Source organism: Cheilinus undulatus, linkage group 19 (genome assembly GCF_018320785.1).
Source record: "Cheilinus undulatus linkage group 19, ASM1832078v1, whole genome shotgun sequence".
In the NCBI taxonomy this organism is placed as follows: Eukaryota; Metazoa; Chordata; class Actinopteri; order Labriformes; family Labridae; genus Cheilinus; species Cheilinus undulatus.
The window spans coordinates 32,870,258-32,888,277 of NC_054883.1; the positions used below are offsets into that span (position 1 = coordinate 32,870,258).

General features: G+C 42.2%; 1 protein-coding gene across 6 annotated transcripts in view; it reads right to left on the bottom strand.

The window, feature by feature from the left end:
- Positions 1-17,501, bottom strand: part of tnikb (TRAF2 and NCK interacting kinase b) — a 98,830-nt gene extending 81,329 nt beyond the window's left edge. For all 6 annotated transcript variants that reach the window (XM_041813846.1, XM_041813850.1, XM_041813849.1 and 3 more), the window contains exons 1-2: positions 17,026-17,501; positions 51-116 (exon numbers count right to left, since the gene is read on the bottom strand). In XM_041813846.1, the coding sequence (XP_041669780.1) occupies positions 51-116; positions 17,026-17,133 (174 nt within the window). In that variant the 5' untranslated portion in view covers positions 17,134-17,501. The remainder of the gene's footprint in view (positions 1-50; positions 117-17,025) is intronic.
- Positions 17,502-18,020: the final 519 nt, after the last annotated feature.

The window sequence follows — 18,020 nt, forward strand, 5'->3', positions numbered from 1 at the left end:
AGGAGGAAGTTTCACAAACTTGGCAGGAACATTATGATGTGGGGACTCACCTTGTAGACCTGCCCATAGGTGCCATTTCCAACCAGTTCAACCAGCTCAAATATACCAGCCGGGTCCTGAAACAGAGAGGGGGAAAAAAACAGAAGAAAAAGTGAGTCAGGAGACAATAACTGACAGGAGTGGGCACAGGATTGACGAGGAATCTGTGTGTGAGGAATTTAACCTTCACACATGAGCACACATGCAAACACACAGACTAAAAGGTTGACAGAGCTCTGCATACCTGTAGCATTAGCGTGTTAAAAGCCTTTCTGCAGCATCACTCTGTAATTACTCCTTCTGAGTTCACAGCTGTGCTCCATTCTCGTCTCACGTTTTAGTCCTTGCTCATTAGTTTAAGCAGCTACTTTCCTGTGTTACTGTTCTGTTGGTTTATTCTTCTAAAGCTTTCTGTGCTGTTGCAGTGAATAGTGTCGGCCAGTAAACCAGTATTAATAATAGCACCAGTAAAATTTCTGCCATGAAATTAATTTTTACAACACTGTCATCACTGGCTTAAACTCATGCATGCATAAGTGTTGTAGTGAAGCATAACTGAGGCCACCGTTAGCACAGCAGAGTCATATGAAACAGACAGCAGCTCAGTCTGAGTCGAGTCACCTGCATGTTTTACACCAACACTGAAGTGGCCAGGACACTAACCAAACGTCACCGGTTTGTGTCTGTGTAATTTACAAACATTACCGTGAGGCATTGTAATGAGGTAAAATGTATGTTCTCTCTCCTCTCCAAAATAAAAGTTTGTAATAACAGCAACATGAAGTGAGAGTATTTACTTTGCTGCAAGCTGCACCATCACCGGATCAGACCAGCAAATCACCCTGTTAGATTTACCCAATTACCCTCATTTGTTCATCCCTCAGCCCATACCCTCATCCCTTCATCCTTCCATCCCATGACCCTAATCCCTTCATTTCACAACTCTTACCTCATCCCTCAACCCTTACCCTCATCCCTTCATCCTTCCATCCTACAACCCTTACCTCATCTCTTCATGTCTCAGCCTTAACAGTCATCTCTTCCCTCATTCCTTCCCTCATCTTGACCCCTGACCCTACCCTCAACCCTTCATCCTTTATTCCATGACCCTAATCCCTTCATTCCAAAACTCTTACCTCATCCCTCCATCCCGCTAACCCTACCCTTAACACTCCATCCCTCAACCCTTACTTTCATCCCTCAAACCTTACCCTCATCCCTCCATCCTTCCATCCTATGACCCTTAACTTATCTCTTCATGCCTCAACCTTAACACCCATGTCTTTACCTCTCATGCGTTACCTTATCTCAATCCCTGACCCTACCCTCAACCCTTCATCCTTCATTCCATGACCTTAATCTCTTCTTTCCACAACTCTTACCTCATCCTTCTATCCCTCAACCCTTACCCTCATCCATCCATCCATCACATGACTCTTTCCTCTCACCCTCTATCTCTTAACCCTTACTCTTAACCCTCCATCTCTAGACCCATACCTCATCTCTTCATGCCTCTATCCCACCCCACTTACCCTCAGCCCTCCTTTCCATGACCCTCTCCTAATACCTTCATCCCAGGAACCTTACCTATTCCCTCCATCCCTCCATCCTTCCATCTCCCAATTTACCCCCATCTCCCTTTTGAAACCTCTCTCATCATCAACACAATCAAACTTTCTCAAATTTAATTTTGATGTTGGTGGGGTCTTTGTAATTGAATCTCATTTAAAGTTGTAATGCCACGACGGAACACTATTACTGCAAAGGGCAAAAAAGTGCACATTGATACACATTTTAGGCTGTAATACCCAGCCCTTGTAGCAACAGAGTAAATCGATAATTGGGTGCTGATGCTGCTTGAAGTTATCAGACTACAGTTGGGGCTATATCAGGGATGTACTGGTGCACTGATTCAAAGACATGTGAAAAATAACAGACTTGTTCGCAGTTGTCAGATCGGCAAAATCATGCTACATGAACCAATGTGTTCCCATCCCAATCCTGTCACGTGCATGTCACCCACTGCTCTTTCTCCACATATTCCCTGTCCCTCTTCAGCTGTCCTATAAAAAAAGGCAATAAAGCTCAAACAGAACCTTTAACAGAAATATATGCCTAAATTTCACAATCACATCTGCAAAACTTTTAAAAACAAAAAACTAAGTAATGCAGAGTGAGGACCAATGATTAAAGAATAACGATCCCTACGAGTTCAATATGTTCTGGTAAAACACACTAACACACAGAAAAACACACCCAGACTCACAGAGGAGATAATCTGATCTCCAGAGCGATTAAAATTCAATAAAACTCCCAAAACACAGATCTTGATCTTTAAGCATACCTGTGTGTGTTAGGCATTAGTGTGTATACAGTCGGCCACAGGAGGCCGTTCATGACGATTACAGCAGAGCCTCCAGAGGGGGATTAGCTTAAAAAGCAGCCTTCCTTTTCAGTCAAGGTCAAACAGAAACTCATCACACCCTCTGCTCACAGAATCACACACCTGTGCGTGCCTGCTACTGCTTTCACACACAGAAAACAACACCAAGCCAAAAGAAAAGAGGAAACATGGCAGCAGATTAATCTTAGGTCTACCTGCAGTTTGAAGGCTAATAATGAGACATGAAGAACACAAGTCTGTGCCAAAGAGCATCAATATACTGTATGACTATGAAAGCACAGCAATGGCACAAAGAAAAACTCATTTCTGTGCAGGTTTAAAGACTGAAGAAGTGCAAGAGCACGTGGAGCTTTTTTAAGCTTTGATACACTTTTTTATATTTTATAAAGCTACAACATTAAGACCCTTTTACCTAAAATGTCTATATGGTTTTAAATAATGACCATTCCTATGTTATATGTATCTTGAGTTGGGTTTTTACATTACTACAAATATCTCCAACAGTTTTCAAAGCCTGAGAAATCCTTCATTTTATAGCTGTAATGGCACATTTCTAATAATGGTGGCTACCGTGACAGACATGTTTTGTGGTTTTTAACTACTACTAGGAGCTGCCGTTCTGTTGCTGTACCTCTGTCATGTTTTGTTCTGCTTAATTGTGATGGACCCTGATTAGACTCTGACATCAGTTGCCAAATCAACCACCAAAGCTCCTTCCTGTACGCATAGCGCCACCCCCATAACGCTGCATCCCCACTAAGCATTTCCAGGTCAAGAGACCTGTAACCAGTGCTTAAAGCAGTTGCTTATGCAGCTGAAAGAAGGTTGTAGACATGTTCCAATGCCATTTTTTCCTCCCTGGTACCAATTTTGATACCAGAGCATTGGATATGGGCCGATACCAAGTACCAATCTGATACCAGTGTAAACTTTCTGAACTGACGGTGCTCTGGAAGAGTAGCAATTAATTTTAGTCCTACATTTGACTCAGAACATACCATCCAACCATCCATCCATCCATCCATCCATCCATCCATCCCTTTTCCATACTGTTTACAGCTTTGTGGGGGACTTAGAACATGGCTCATTAAAAAACCAAAATGTGCAGGTCCTCTATGACCCTTAAAGTTTTTTTTTTCTGCTGATTATTGTGAGTTTTACTGCTAAATATTAAAATAACAGTATTACATGGGAATGCCTCACTGGCTCTCTATCTCTCTCTCCATTATACTCTATTTGGGCAGCATGAACAGCCTGCCATTGGCTGACAGACCCTCACAAAGGGTAAGCAATATGACTGTGAGCATTAAAGCTAGTGGTAATAAATGTTCGTAGTTGGATTAAAATGGATCAAAAGATATTCAATATCAGGTTTGCTGTTGTGAATTTAATCATTAAAGTCCAAAAAAGTCACACGAGTTCCAGGCTCGCTGAAAATGCTGCAGCAAGGGATTTAAAGGTATCAATAACGTCAATGGGAAAGCACAATGGCTCATCGGCTTCAATAGGAAAAACAGAGAGGCAACGATTTATAGTTCAAAATTTATTTAAATTTGATAAACTGTGTCACTTCTTCTTGTGTATGACTGCGCCGGTCTAGAAGGTCTTTTAACGATCACATTCAGAGAAAAACTGTCATGCAGCCACCATTCTTTGCTGCTGCAGTGGGTCCTTCAGTTTTTCTTCACTGCTCTAAAGACAGTAGCTTGTGTATGCAGTATTTTCAGGCAGTGAAGAAGAATTGATTTCCAAGTTATAGCGCTGACATTTAGCATGGCTAAAGGCAGCAAAATATAAAGTTAGAAATGGTATCGGATCAATGCACAAACTTGTGTACTCACTGATACCAATACCTCCATCTTAAGCAGTATCGGACATACTGTATATCCGATACTGGTATTGGAATCAGACCAACTCTAGACCATTAGCTTCAGACCCCCCCAAGCCACACCCTTAAACTGTATCACATGTGGTCACCTACAAAAGAAAGACTGGCATGGACTTGGACTTGTAAATGGACTTGAGCTTGTACAGAGCTTTTCTAGTCATCTGACTACTCCAAGCACTTTTACACCACAGGTCACACCAACCCATTCATACCCTTTTACCCCATTCACTCTATTTTCACACACTGATGGCAGAGGTTGCTGTGGAGAATTAGACATCGGTATTAGATAATCCCATTCAAATGCATCAATACTCATTTACACCCCATCAACAAAGCAGTGGGAGCAAATTGGGGTTAAGTGTCTTGCTCAACCTTCTGATTGCAAGATGACTGACTCTACCTCTTGAGCCACAGTTACCCCAATAATAGGGGAGTACTCCTGACATTGCAGCCATTAAACAAGCACATGGTATGAAGGTGACAGGGCAAAGCCCTCAGGGCTCTCAGTGCAAGACTAGGACAAAATCCCTACACAGCTAACGTTGGCTGAACTGTTGGTGGTGGTGCTGAGGTGTCGTTGACTTGTTCTCAACTGTTTTGGCAGTCAGCCTAGTCGGAGTTTGGAATGTGACTTCTCTTCAGGAGGACTCTCACATTCCAGCAGTCAGCTGGGAAGTAACCTGGAGAGATTGGACATGGGCCTGTACGATGGCCATCAGGAGGCCAGAGCAGTAGTTTGACACGGTGAAGCGCCGAATCGGCATGTTCCCTGACCCAGAGACCAGGCACATTTCTCAGCACACCCATCTCAGTTACTTACCTCTTATTTTGAATGTAGGACTCTGTTCACTGAAAACTGCACTCCATAGAGCATTTTTACCAAACTGTTAACCCTGCAATCCCAGAATGCTTTTGCAAGTAGCTTGCTGAGCAAATCAGGACAGTCACTATTAACAGTTTTTCTCTCTCGTTATGTGAAATTCTTCTGAAAACCAACAAGCACCAATCAACTTTGTCTACATATCACAAAAAGGGGGTAAATATATATTTATAATAATGTTCAATGCCTGTTGTTGCTGCAGCATGTGTGGTTATTGGCATTAAACTGCAGATAATTTCCCACCATTGTACTTCCTCCAGAAGGAAGAATTTAAGTGTTTTTAGACCCACATTGCTGTGGATCACATTGCAGCCAGTGGTGCAGGTTTAAGTTTGGCTTTATGAAAACCAGAGAGGTGTACAGTAGTGCTATAGCACATGCCATGCTGTAGCACATGCACTAGTCCTTTATCAGTCCTCATTTGCGTGATGTCATTAACAGGAGTGCTGTCATCACTGTTACAGCATCTTGAACAGGCAGTGGTGCTGCTTCTGGAAACAGACACACAATCTCAAGGCATTAATTGTAAATGTGCACTCATTACACAGCACTGTGTTCATGATTGTAATAAAAGTAATACTGTGGCTATTTATAAATACACTGGGATACAGTGTTACCATATTATTGCCCATTCCTAGAGAGTATTTAGATACTCCTGCATAATGAAATTCAACTACTGAAATACTAAAACTACTGTCAATGCCAATCCCTACCAGAAACTCCAGTTTTCCACGAGGCAAAGTGACTGATCTGACAGTGGAGTCCGTTGGCCTTAGAGAGAGTAATGTAACTGCTGATTTCTTGACTTAATACAACGGTCAGTCTCTGTAGGATCCTTTCGATAACTTACAGGTAGTTTCAACCAAGCGGTCCGGCTCAGTTCGGTGCAGAATGGCACGCATTTTTTTGCGTTTCCATAGTGCAAAAGTTGGCAAGGGTCCCAAAAAACTGACCCGTACTGTCCCACTTTTTGGCACCCTTCCGTAGGGGTACCAATCTTACCTATCCGTACCAAAAAGGTGGAGCTACACACACAACAACAGGGGGCTGCACTGACGTCACGTCAGCGTGCGACTCAGCTGCTCGACTCCAGGCTTCAAAACAGGGAAGTCTGCTCTGTAAGAAGTGGGCGAAAACAGGAGAAAAACTGACTAATATCTGCCTAAATCGGAAATATTTGGACCTGACAGAGATCCACACTGTTTCCTAGTCTATGGATATTGGTATCTGGCCACAAATCAAGTTTCCTGATGTTTATCTGGACCTGATTTTAAGAACACAAAGCAGAGCTCAAAGGCTCACATCACAATTAATGCTTAAGTTTTGTGAATATGAAGCCTTAGAACAGTTGATTCTCTTCTGTAACTAGTTATTAATCTACTTCTTACATTAGGTAACCTGTGAAAACATTGCTCTGTGGTCGTTGAACGGTCTCGTAAAACTTCAGGCTGCAGCCTATATTAAAACGAGATCAGCGCATCCAGGATGTCTGACTTAATCTAGTTTGATTTTAACACCAGTTGAACTTTTACTTCATTTTTAATGCGGCGAATTCTCTCAGTAAGCTCTGAACTTTTACATTTTGTCTTATAAACTGTTATAGACTGGATATATTCACATACTAACGTACAGTTGCGTCGCAAACAGTCTCTGTACACGTATTCCATCAGCTGATGAGCTGTACTGACCGCCGTTAACATAATTAAAATGTAGTTATTTTTTCAAGCACTTTAGCTGAAATAAAGCTGTTTAATGCTTATTCCCTAGTGATTTCTGTAACTCATCCTTTCTATAACCCTGCCGCTGGACCAGCAGACCCGCGCTGTGACTTCACATGCATGCTTTTACAGCCCACCCACCAAGTATGGGTGTCTATGGAAACGCAAACTATTTTGGGGTTTGGCGTACCAAACCATGCCAAACCGTACCGAATCAAACTGGACCCCCTGATGGAAACACGGCTTTAGAATAAATTGGGGGCGCAGGTAGCCTAGTGGTTGGGATCCGGCCTCTAGGCACTTTCTCGCATGTCTCTCCTCAACTCTTCCATCCCTGTTTCCAATTCTATCCACTGTCCTCCACTATCAATAAAGGCATTAAAAAGCCCGAAAATAAATCTTAAAAAAGATTAATTGAGCTGTAAAAATAATCAAACTGAAGAGAAAACTAGAAACAAAGGCCATGGATGGACAAAATGTGGAGTTTTCCTCAAGGAGATCATTAAATAATGGTTTGTATTTTGTCTGAATAACAGAAAAGGATGCTGGCTAACAAAGGAGACCAAGGACATGACCCTTGTGTAGCTCTGTCAGACTCTAACAGCTGCTAATGCTGAAAAATGAGCTCAGCATGTTCAGTAGGCTGATGGGACACATAGGGACGAGGAGGAGGAGGACGTGTGCGCGTAAATAAAGGAGGAGAAGACGGCTAAAACTGCAGGAGGAGATGATGAGAGGAGATCATCTGGGACGTGACGTGCAGCAGAAACAGGAAGTATGTGAGTGCTTGCGACAGGCTTTACGTCACGCTGAAATGTTTCCCCCCAGCTCCCTCTGATCCGTCCTGGGTGACCTAATTTCTCCTCGTCATGCCACTGAGGGAGAGAGCAAGGATTCTCGTTTTTTGTACAAGAGCATGCACATCTCGTCTCTGTCTGTTTCTATCTGCCTCCCCCCATCACTCTCAAGCAGGCAGTCCCACCCGCTCCAGCATGTTCAGACTTGACTGTTGCTCTGCAGGTAAGACTGAGTTGTGTAACTGCAGGAGAGAGGAGGAGAAAACAGAGAGATGTGCAAAATAACTCACACGAGAGTTGGGGAATATATATATACACTGATATATTTTCAAACTACATGAAAAAACATCAGATACCAAACCTAATGCTCAGTGAATCCATTATTTACAGTAAAAAATAAAAAACAGTAACATACTTATCAACCACAAGATAATCAAGTTAAAATGCTTAGTCAAAATGGAGCATTTTCATTTCATTTATTTCATTTGAGGAGCATTTTTCACACAAATGTGTGATTTATTCTTGTGTCATTTTTATGAACATTTGTGGTGGGTGGTGAGCCGATATCAGTACCATATCAAGTCTTACTTTTGCCATGAAATAGATTTTTGCTGTACCTTCAGTAGGTTCAAACTTACACGTCTGGTTGTGGTGCACATAAGTCAACACTGATGCCATCGATAGCTCAACCTACCAGCCACAGTGGTGAGTAAATAAAAAAGCTTAGAAGAGTGATTTATGGCACACTACAGCTCAGATTGAGTCCCGACTCTCTGCATGCTTCACTTTGATACTTAGGCTTTGTCCACACAGAGACAAAAATGTTACATTTACGTTTCATTTTGAAAAAGTTTTCCGTAAATACGGGATCGTTTCAGGTCTGTGTAAGCATGGAACCACTGAAATCGAGTGGAAACGCTGTATATCTGCCAAGCCTGTAGATTGCGCTGAAACACTGCCATGGAAATGCACCAAAGGAGAGAAGACGATCACAGAAAACAGACACAAACTTTCTTCTAGTTGCCCTTCTGGTTGTTCTCCACATAGGATTTAAGAACATCTGGAGTATGCTGTTTGCCATGGTGGTCAAAGTGCATCAAATTTTGCTGTTAAAGCCATAATAAGCTCAATAGTTTATGCAGCACGAACACGTCCCCGTAATCCGTCATTGTTGTTTTTGGTTTGATTTGTGCACGCGAGGTAAGTGGGCTACGCTATATGTGACGTAATCGTTTCAAGAAAGATGCAGTTTGCTGTCCACACGAAGACGAAACGCCGTTTACAGATTTGTTCACTCTTGGACCTGGTTCAAAAAGTGGCATTTACGGCCTCCCAAAACGTTGGGTGAAACGTTGAACGTCAAAAAAGTTCTGCGTATACATCTGAATTCGTCTCTGTGTGGACAGGGCCTTATACTCATATTAGACTGGGTGTGTGTTTTCTGCGTGACGGCTGCCGTGTGTGTCCACTCTAACTTGAGCCGCCACGGATTTCATATCAGGCACTCGTGCTGCATCTTGGTGGCATTTCCTTGCTCTCACTTTCCTGACTTTTTGAGTTTTATCTCAATAAATCTCCAATCTCCATCTGATTCAGAATAGAGCTAAGCTGGAAAGATTTAAAAGAACAGCATTCTGTACAAACATGGGAACTTTTTCCAAATGCCAAACTGGGCTTTTACTCCAACCAAGCACCAACCAGAAGCTACCATACCATTTTTTCATAGCCTGTGACATATTCTACTCATATGGACATACAGCCCACTAAAATGAGATAAATGTGGCTCTGTTTTTGTCATTTTTCTGTCTTAATTGATCAAGACATGCATACAGCATGTGGCAAAAATAAGCAAAGATCTGGCTGCTATGGTGGGGCGTTCTGGGCTCATCTGTTGCAGACCTCTACAATGGGAGAACCTAGAATGGGACGGGAAGTGATGTAAATTACCTAAGCTGGAATCAGACAGATGTATTGAATGACATATACGTATTTATGATGAAAGATCCATTTCAGGAAATTAGATGTTTCTAGCAGCAGCTTAACACAACTTAGCAGGAGAGAGATGAAACTTAAAACCACAGATTCAATTACAAGCAAGAAAATACAGAGATCTGAACTCACAGAGATGCTTAAAAAACTCTTTTTGATCATATGTACAGGTATGAGTTCAGCATCACATCACAGGCTTGTTTTATGGAGAATAAAGGGGGCTGTGATGCTTAAATATGCAACACTGTTATTAAACTATCAAAGACTATAAAGAATACTGTGATGTACATTTTAGGTTGTATCGCCCACCTCTGATGTAAATGCTGATATTAAACTGCCGGTGTTAATAAATGTGCCTTTGTTTTAATTATTTCTTAGTTGGGTTATTCATTGTTACACACACGATCATCATATCAACCTGAACTCCAAATATCCAAAAATCTTACATCCCAATAAGAAATGAGCAAGTTCATACTTCTATGAATGTCTCATCGCTGTCTCCCAGTCTGTCAGTCTCACACCAACACTCATACATTCCTGCACCGTCTCCTCCTGCACATCTCCCATCCTCGCGGGCTTACACAGCACAGCAGACCCACAAACAGCCACTGCTGCTGCATGCAATGCTGCTGTCGCCACAACATCACGAAATGGCGGAACTCGCTCCTGTTGCGGTTATCATCGCTTTTATTCACAGCGTGTGTGTTAAAGAGAGAGAGAAAGAGGGTGAGCGAGTGCCTGTGTGTGCGTGCATCTGTATCCCCTGGATCTGTGTGTGTATCTTTGAATGTGTGTGTGCTGTGAAGCTGTCAGTGAGCAGGCAGCTTAACATCTGCCCCACATAGTACAGACAGAGCGGCCTCTGACAGTGACGCCGCCAGCTGTAATCCTGTATGCACCCTGCATACGTTTTATTACCCATATTTTAATTTTTAAAGGAGTGACATCAGCAGATCATGAGCTTTAATTGCAATTAATCTCAGATTTTCTGTGGGTAATCACAATTAATCACATCCTATTTTTCACACTTTAAAATTCCAAAATTTGGAATGTTATGAAGTGAAAAGGAAATAAGTGAACCATAAAAAGGTACATGTTTGACATCATAAGGTTCAGATGATTTTTTACTTTTCCACTGAGCTGTCTGTGAGTTTTTTAAAGTCAAGTGAGACATTAAGGAGCAGTGGTGGACTTATTTTACGTTACTGTGGCTGCAGGAAGATGCTGACATAGCTAAAATAAAGTGTGCTGAAAGGGACTATAAAGCATGAGATTAATTTTTATTAAAAAAAAAATTAATGAAATAATTGTGGACCTTTATTAATTAATGTGATTTATCGTGACCAAATTACAACATTAAATTGTACACGTAAACACTAAAGTAAAGATAATAACGGAAAAATGGTACATAATTAGTTTGAAAGCCTAAAAAAGCAATCCTTGGCCATGGAAAATTGATCGCAATGCATAGTGGGATATGCAGTTTCTTCATTCTCATTAAAAAATATACACATTCTTGTACCTTTAGCGATTTCTGTTTTCGTATGCTTTTTTAATCAAATGTTTAATGGTTGTGAGAATTCAGGTAGAAGGCTAGCTTTGTTCATGTGTTAAAGAGTTGAAAAAGAGATTTTGCAAAATGTCTATGGAGGACTGCATGGCGAATTTAACATCTGGAACAAGAGCAGTCGAAAAATGGGTTGACATTGTTAGCCTCTAGATAAGAGACTGGGTAGCTCTGATTTAGCCCATTAGCTGATTTAGAAAAATAAATGATACACTCAATGTGGATCTTGGTTAACTGCAATTAATGCAATTAATCTGGACAGCCCTTTTAAAGATACATATCAATTTTTTATCTTTCACTTCCAGATATCTCGCTCCCCAGCAACATTTTCCAGATTTTCCTGGTGAATCTTGAGGCGTTCCCAGGCCAGATGAGATATATAATCCATCCAGCAAGTCCTGGGTCTACCCAGTGTCTCCTCCAAGTTCGACGTGCCCAGAAGACTTCCAAAGTGAGGCGGCCAGAAGGCATCCTAATCAGATGTCCAAACATATAATCAGAAGTCTTGATCTATCCTGAGGTCTTCTCCCAGTTGGACAAGCCCTGAAGACTTCCACAGGAGGGTGCCCAGGAGGCATCCTAATGTAAAGCCCCATCCTTCCTAATCAGAAGTCTTGATCTACCCTGAGGTCTCCTCCCAGTTGGGTGTGCCCAAAAGACCTCCACAGGAGGGCGCCCAGGAGGCATAATAATCAGAAGCCAAAACTTCCTAACCAGAGGCCCAGTCAGATGCTCGAACCACCTAAACTGGCTCTTTTTGAGGAGCAGCAGCTTTACTTCCAGCTCCATCAGGATGTCCAAGCTCCTGGCTCTCTCTCTAAGGCAGAGACCAGACACCCTCCTGAGGAATCTTATTTCTCAACATTAGCACTGTTAGCAGAAGGCTACAGCAGCTTGTCTGTGAGGATGTTTAGGACCAGCCTAAAGCCAGTGTACACTGAATGATCCTAGCTGACAGTCTTGGTTGCATGTCAGCTCACACTGTGTCTGATTAATTTATAGCACATGACAATCACATATGATTTCTGAGCTCACACTGTATGCTCTGATGGTCAGGAGTGAAGTCAGAACAGACTAAACCAATGTCATTTAAGTGTACTTTGAAATGTCTCACACACAGAGTCATGTCTGGTGTCTTGTATTCACTCTTCAAATGGCCACAAACAGCATCATCACCAAACACAACTAGCAGCATAATAAAAACTATTTAGTGTCAGCTGGAGGTCTGAATGTAGACCTATTTGTAATTTAATATTCTGCAAAAAAGGAACAAATGCCCCAAAGTTGGGGATTCTGCTAACAGCCCTACTCATACTGCGGGAGTCTCTACAGTTGTACGACCAAAATATCAAGAACACTAGAAATCCACCTGACCAGTTGGGAGCAGCTGGTCAGGCCATAGTCAGCCGTCACATCCCCCTGTACACTGCATGACAGATGTGCACAATCACGCTCAAAGTTGGTGAGACTTCCAAGTGAGTTGACACTCAAATTTGTGTCTGAATCGGATGAAAACGAAACCATGTAAGCCAGGTGTTAGATGGCCAAAACCCGTCAGTGAATGCTGTCAAGCTCCAAAGACACACATATTTTCCCCACACAGCAGAGAACTTCCATGGTTTGTACGACCTCAGCTTCTCCACACCACACTGGCTTCATTAAGGCCAATTAACTGAAAAGGGACATGACAAGGCTGATGGTGTTGCATTTTAACAAGTGGCCATGGTAACTGGTGAATGTCAGTTAAATGCACCTGTGGCTGTCATATATAACCTTCAGATGGGGTTGTTTTTACCAGGAGTAAAAGCTGGGAGGGCACAATGTTCCCCATCAGATTTTTTTGACAATATAAATGACAGCCTTTATAGCCAATAGAATTGGAAAATGTAATTTGCTAAGGACCCCAGTAAAGCCCAGCTCAGACCAAAGTGGGCTGCTCTGTGATGTTCTAAAGCCCACCAGGTTACATCGCTGCAAGCGTAGGAGACAATGCATGGTTTCTACTCTCACAGTCAACCAATATAAAGTGAATTATTTCTAAGTTACTGTGCAATTAATCTGTCGCTACAAAAGGGACAGCACTGCATATTTAATTTTTTTCCTGTAATTTTATCATATTGATAATGCCTAACGTCAGGCTGATTGTAATCTGCTCATCACTAATTTATTCGTCCTTACCATTGTATCATAGACAGCTGTGACATTCAGAAGGTAGAGTTGGAATTTAGCGTAAACAGCATGAACACACGGATCCATCCTGCCTTGTATCAACAGATCTGGTTGATGGTGGTGTAATTTTAAAGCTTAATTTTCTTGGCACACTTTTGGACCCTCAGAACCAACTGAGCATCAGTTGGACTGAGCATGGACGGTGAGTGTATATACACACCTTTTATTACTGCCAGTGTCTCCAGTGCAAAGAGAGGCTGTTCAGGACTTACAGTGGGCCACCTTGAATGTGTAGTGCCCTAGTAAACCACCAATACCTGACGAGAGTTGTACATTTGGAAATATTAAAGGCTGATATATGAATTATGCTAGAGACGTTAATCTTCACATATATAACAAGTCAATTCAGAATAGATTTTTGTTTCAAAATGATTCCAAATTCACAACACATTCCCTTTTTCTTACAAAAAGGAGATAATTTCAGCATCTGTTCCAGTCTGCTCTGCCCTGAGGAGCTGTAAATTATTATTTTGCATTTTAAAGACTAATGAAATGTGCTCAAAATAATGCTTTTTGTAGTTTTTTTAAATAGCTAATTATAATATTTGGGGAAAACAATTTGTGCTTAGATTGCAAAAATTTGATATAAATAGAATGTGTGGCCTTGAGCAGGAAGGTTCTTATCAGAAACTCATCAGTGGCAAAGAAAAGGGTCATAAGTCCAAAGTCTTCACTGTAAACAATACTGTGGGAGAACAGGTGTGTTTTAACAAGTGATAGTGTTTACTGGTGACTTATCAACCCAGACATTGTTAAAACACTAAACATGTTCTGTTATGTCTAAGATATGCTTAGAAGATAAAAGTTTAACTGAACAAACTGGCTATCTAAATTTTCTATATCCATGATTTTCACAGACCCATTTGATGCACCAGTTAACACAGTCACTCACTAAACTGTAACACCAGTCTTTGACGTAAACACAGGTGATAGATCCTGTAATTTTTATTGTCCATGCCAGTAAGAAATTGTTAGCTGATAATCAATCCAGGTAAACATGTCTGTATGATGTGATTACAGTTATCTGAATCGCTCCTGAGGTAGGCTACATCAGTTTAGCATGGTCAGCGTACACATCATATCAGTCTTCCTCCTACCTGGGATTGTTGATTCTACAGTGAGTCTAAAAACTTTTCTTTTTGGGGAACAGACCAGGCTAAGCAACTCATGGCTCCATATACAGTGCAGGTAGTACATCAGTATGTCAGACACAGCACTGTAAACCATGCTGACAATGAGAGCTAGCGCTGCTAATGCTAACAGCACAGCTAACAAGCTCTACATCCTCCTGCTGCATCTGTGATGGAAACGGCACAAAGAGGAAATTACATGCAGCAGTTCTGCTGTTGAAAATGCACTCAGTGTGTAATGAAGCACATTTAAAAATGGTGATTCTTGGAAATTTTGAATCAATTCAGAATTGTAGAAATTAATATATGTGATTCGGATGTGAATCTATTTCCAGCATCTCAAATTTTTTACTGCAGATAAATCACCTATAAACATCAACAGAAGCTGCGTTTCCATTACCCTTAGAAATGTGCAAAATCTAAATAGTGCAATAAAAAACTGGTTATGGAAACCCCTGACTCTCAAATATCGCAAAAAAGTTTTTACGCTCTCATGAGGAGGTTAAGGCGTTTCGGTATAGAAATATATCGAAAAAGTTTAATGGAAACACTTTTTCCGCATTTCCAAGTCACGGGACGTGACGTATGGTGTCACATGACCAGTTACTCCGTGACAACATGGTGCAGTACGTGTGGACAGAAGAGGAGATGGGACTTTTCTTATCATCGTACTTATACCCTTATATGTGGCTTTTGCCATACATAAGACCTTTGCCCCTAAACAATCATCCGTTGCCTTCGTCTTTTGTTCAAAATTATCAAGGCAACCACCGTAGATGTAATAAAACCATACCAACACACAACAGGTTTTGAGCATCAAGCTTCCCTACAGCGGATTCACACGAGATGAAATTTTACGAGAATTGCAAGGCCTATGCCCAAAACTCCCTTTAATGGAAACACATTCAAAGCGCAATTGTACTTAATTGATATTTACGAAATATCACTTTTATTTTGCAAAAACCTGTAATGAAAACCCAGCTAGAAACTTTCATACCTGCTGGTACAAATATTTCACTTTTTACGCTATTACTTACCACTACCGATATCATGCTGATAACATCGTACATCCTTACTCATTACATTAAAAAACCTTACAGATGGCTCAGTGGACAAGTCAAAAGCAACATGCACCTAGGGCTATCACCATTTTACACTTAAATTTGGCCATTTTCATGCACTTTTCTGTCCATAGCAAGTTCTTTTTTGCATAGTTAAGCTAATGTCATTGCCTACCAGAAGTTCCTTATTTTCTGTCAGAATAAAAAGCAGATTTTTATGCAAACAGGAAATTAATTACCCTTATCTTAAAGCAGTACAAACTACAAAATAAAGGCATACGAAAGAATGTTTTTTGTTAAATTTCTTAATTCATGTGTCACTGTGTTTGCAAAAATTAAACAAATAAAAAATGTACATGCTGCCATGTTAACTGGCCAAAATGGACATCTGTGAGTCATTTTGTACATGTGCTCCTGCATATTTTCCTCATTTATTACAGTATCAAACAATGTATTAGACCGGATAAGCTGTATCCTTGCTTTGATTCATTATATCAGAGTTCAGTGGAGTGACAGGTTTGATAGACTTAACAGAAGGAGCTCAGAATACAAAATATCTGCATTCTGAAAATGCAATTAAAGCAGTGATTTGAGTGATTTCATTTCGAAACTGGTTGGTTAATCATGATTAAAAATGTCCTTTCTCTGGAGTAGCTTTGATGTATATAAAACTACAGTTCAACACTTCTAATCTTCAGCTGCAGGTTGTTTTTAAAGGCCGGCTGTGTCTTCTGGTGCTTAATCTGACTTTTGGTGTCTCAGTCTCTCCTTCATCGCTGTGGTCGTGTATGTGCATGCAGGAACCTTGAAGATAAAGGTGTCCTACATGCTCAGGATTGGCTCTTGTGCCTACTATGAGATGTAATCCTGGCGGCACCACTGGCCTCTATTATACCGCCTGACGCACGCGCACAAGGAGGCGGTGCACGCGCAGCAGCAGCAGCAGCATCAGCTCAGGGCCTCATTACATCACGTCCCAATTGTTAAGAAAAAAACATCAACAACAAACAACAAGAGGAGGACACATGATCACTCTCTCTGATATCAGACTTGCTTTCTCCTGCGTGCACGAGCCTCACAGTCAGCACACATATAGGCTACACGAAGGCTGTGAGCACGCACGTGCACGGATACACACACACACATACCACCGGGCGGGCGGCTGTTAAAGCTGAGGAAGGCGCAGGGAGACGCATCCTTGTGCGGTGGAGAGGATGGAGAGGAGAGGGGGAGGAAATGAAATAAAGAGGGGAGGACAGGTGCTCAACAGCCTCACACAGACACATGCATAACACGCACGCGCATAGAAGGGGAGACATTTACCCGTAGTGCAGACAGGTCTATCTCGTCCAGACTCCGTGCTGGGGAGTCGCTCGCCATGGTGCTCTCGGTGTTCACGGGACTCAAGATGGAAGCTTCCTCAACGACCATCGACCGAGAGGTGCAGAGCGGCGGGGCTGAACACTCACAAAACCTCCTCTAAAAGAAACAAATCCCCCCACCCACCCCCCACGATCAAATCCACAAAGAGTCCTCGTGCAGGCGATGTGTCCCCGAGAGGAGAAACGGAGGGAGAGAGGAGGAGCAGGAGGAGCGCAGGAGGGACGCGGTGTGCGCGCTGCTCCAGGTGCTACATGCTGCTCGGCTCGGCGCGGTGAATCCGGTCGATCCGGTGCTACATTCCTCCACCTCGACGACCTGAACCAGGACAGGACAGAGGGAGACACGCGAGCCCGTGCTGGACAGAGAAAGAAAAAGGTCGCGCGGTGGGAGAGCGCAGCAGCGAAGAAGAAGAAATCACTCCGTCCGTCAGTCCGTCTGTGTGCGGAACAGCAGCGCGCTTCCCGGGAGTGGCCTGAGAGGAGGCTGCGCTACAGACAGAGACGCCCACAATGTCACACAATCACACACTGATACTACACACCTTTAAGATACTAAATCACACAGCTGCCTGTCTGCTCCTGTATGGAAGCTGGTTAAGGACACAACTAAGCAGCCATCACTCAGGAGTAGGGGTGGGTGATAGGACCAAAAATGATCAGGATACTTGTCAGCTGAATGGTGAACCAGAGTGTATATAGGGATGGACAATCATGCTCAAATCTTGGGTGTGCTCAGGTGACAGAACGTGCACCTGTTAGCAGAAAGTAATCGTGGTCAATCACAGGTAAGCAGCGTGTGACGGCCTCTGCAGACTTTGAGGTGTTGCTAATGTGGGTCTTTCAGTCTGAGGTTTCTTGGAGCTACCTGATGTACCTTAATGTTGCAGGAAAGGTTTTTTAGCGAACGGATAACAGAATGGGACCATGAGGGATTCC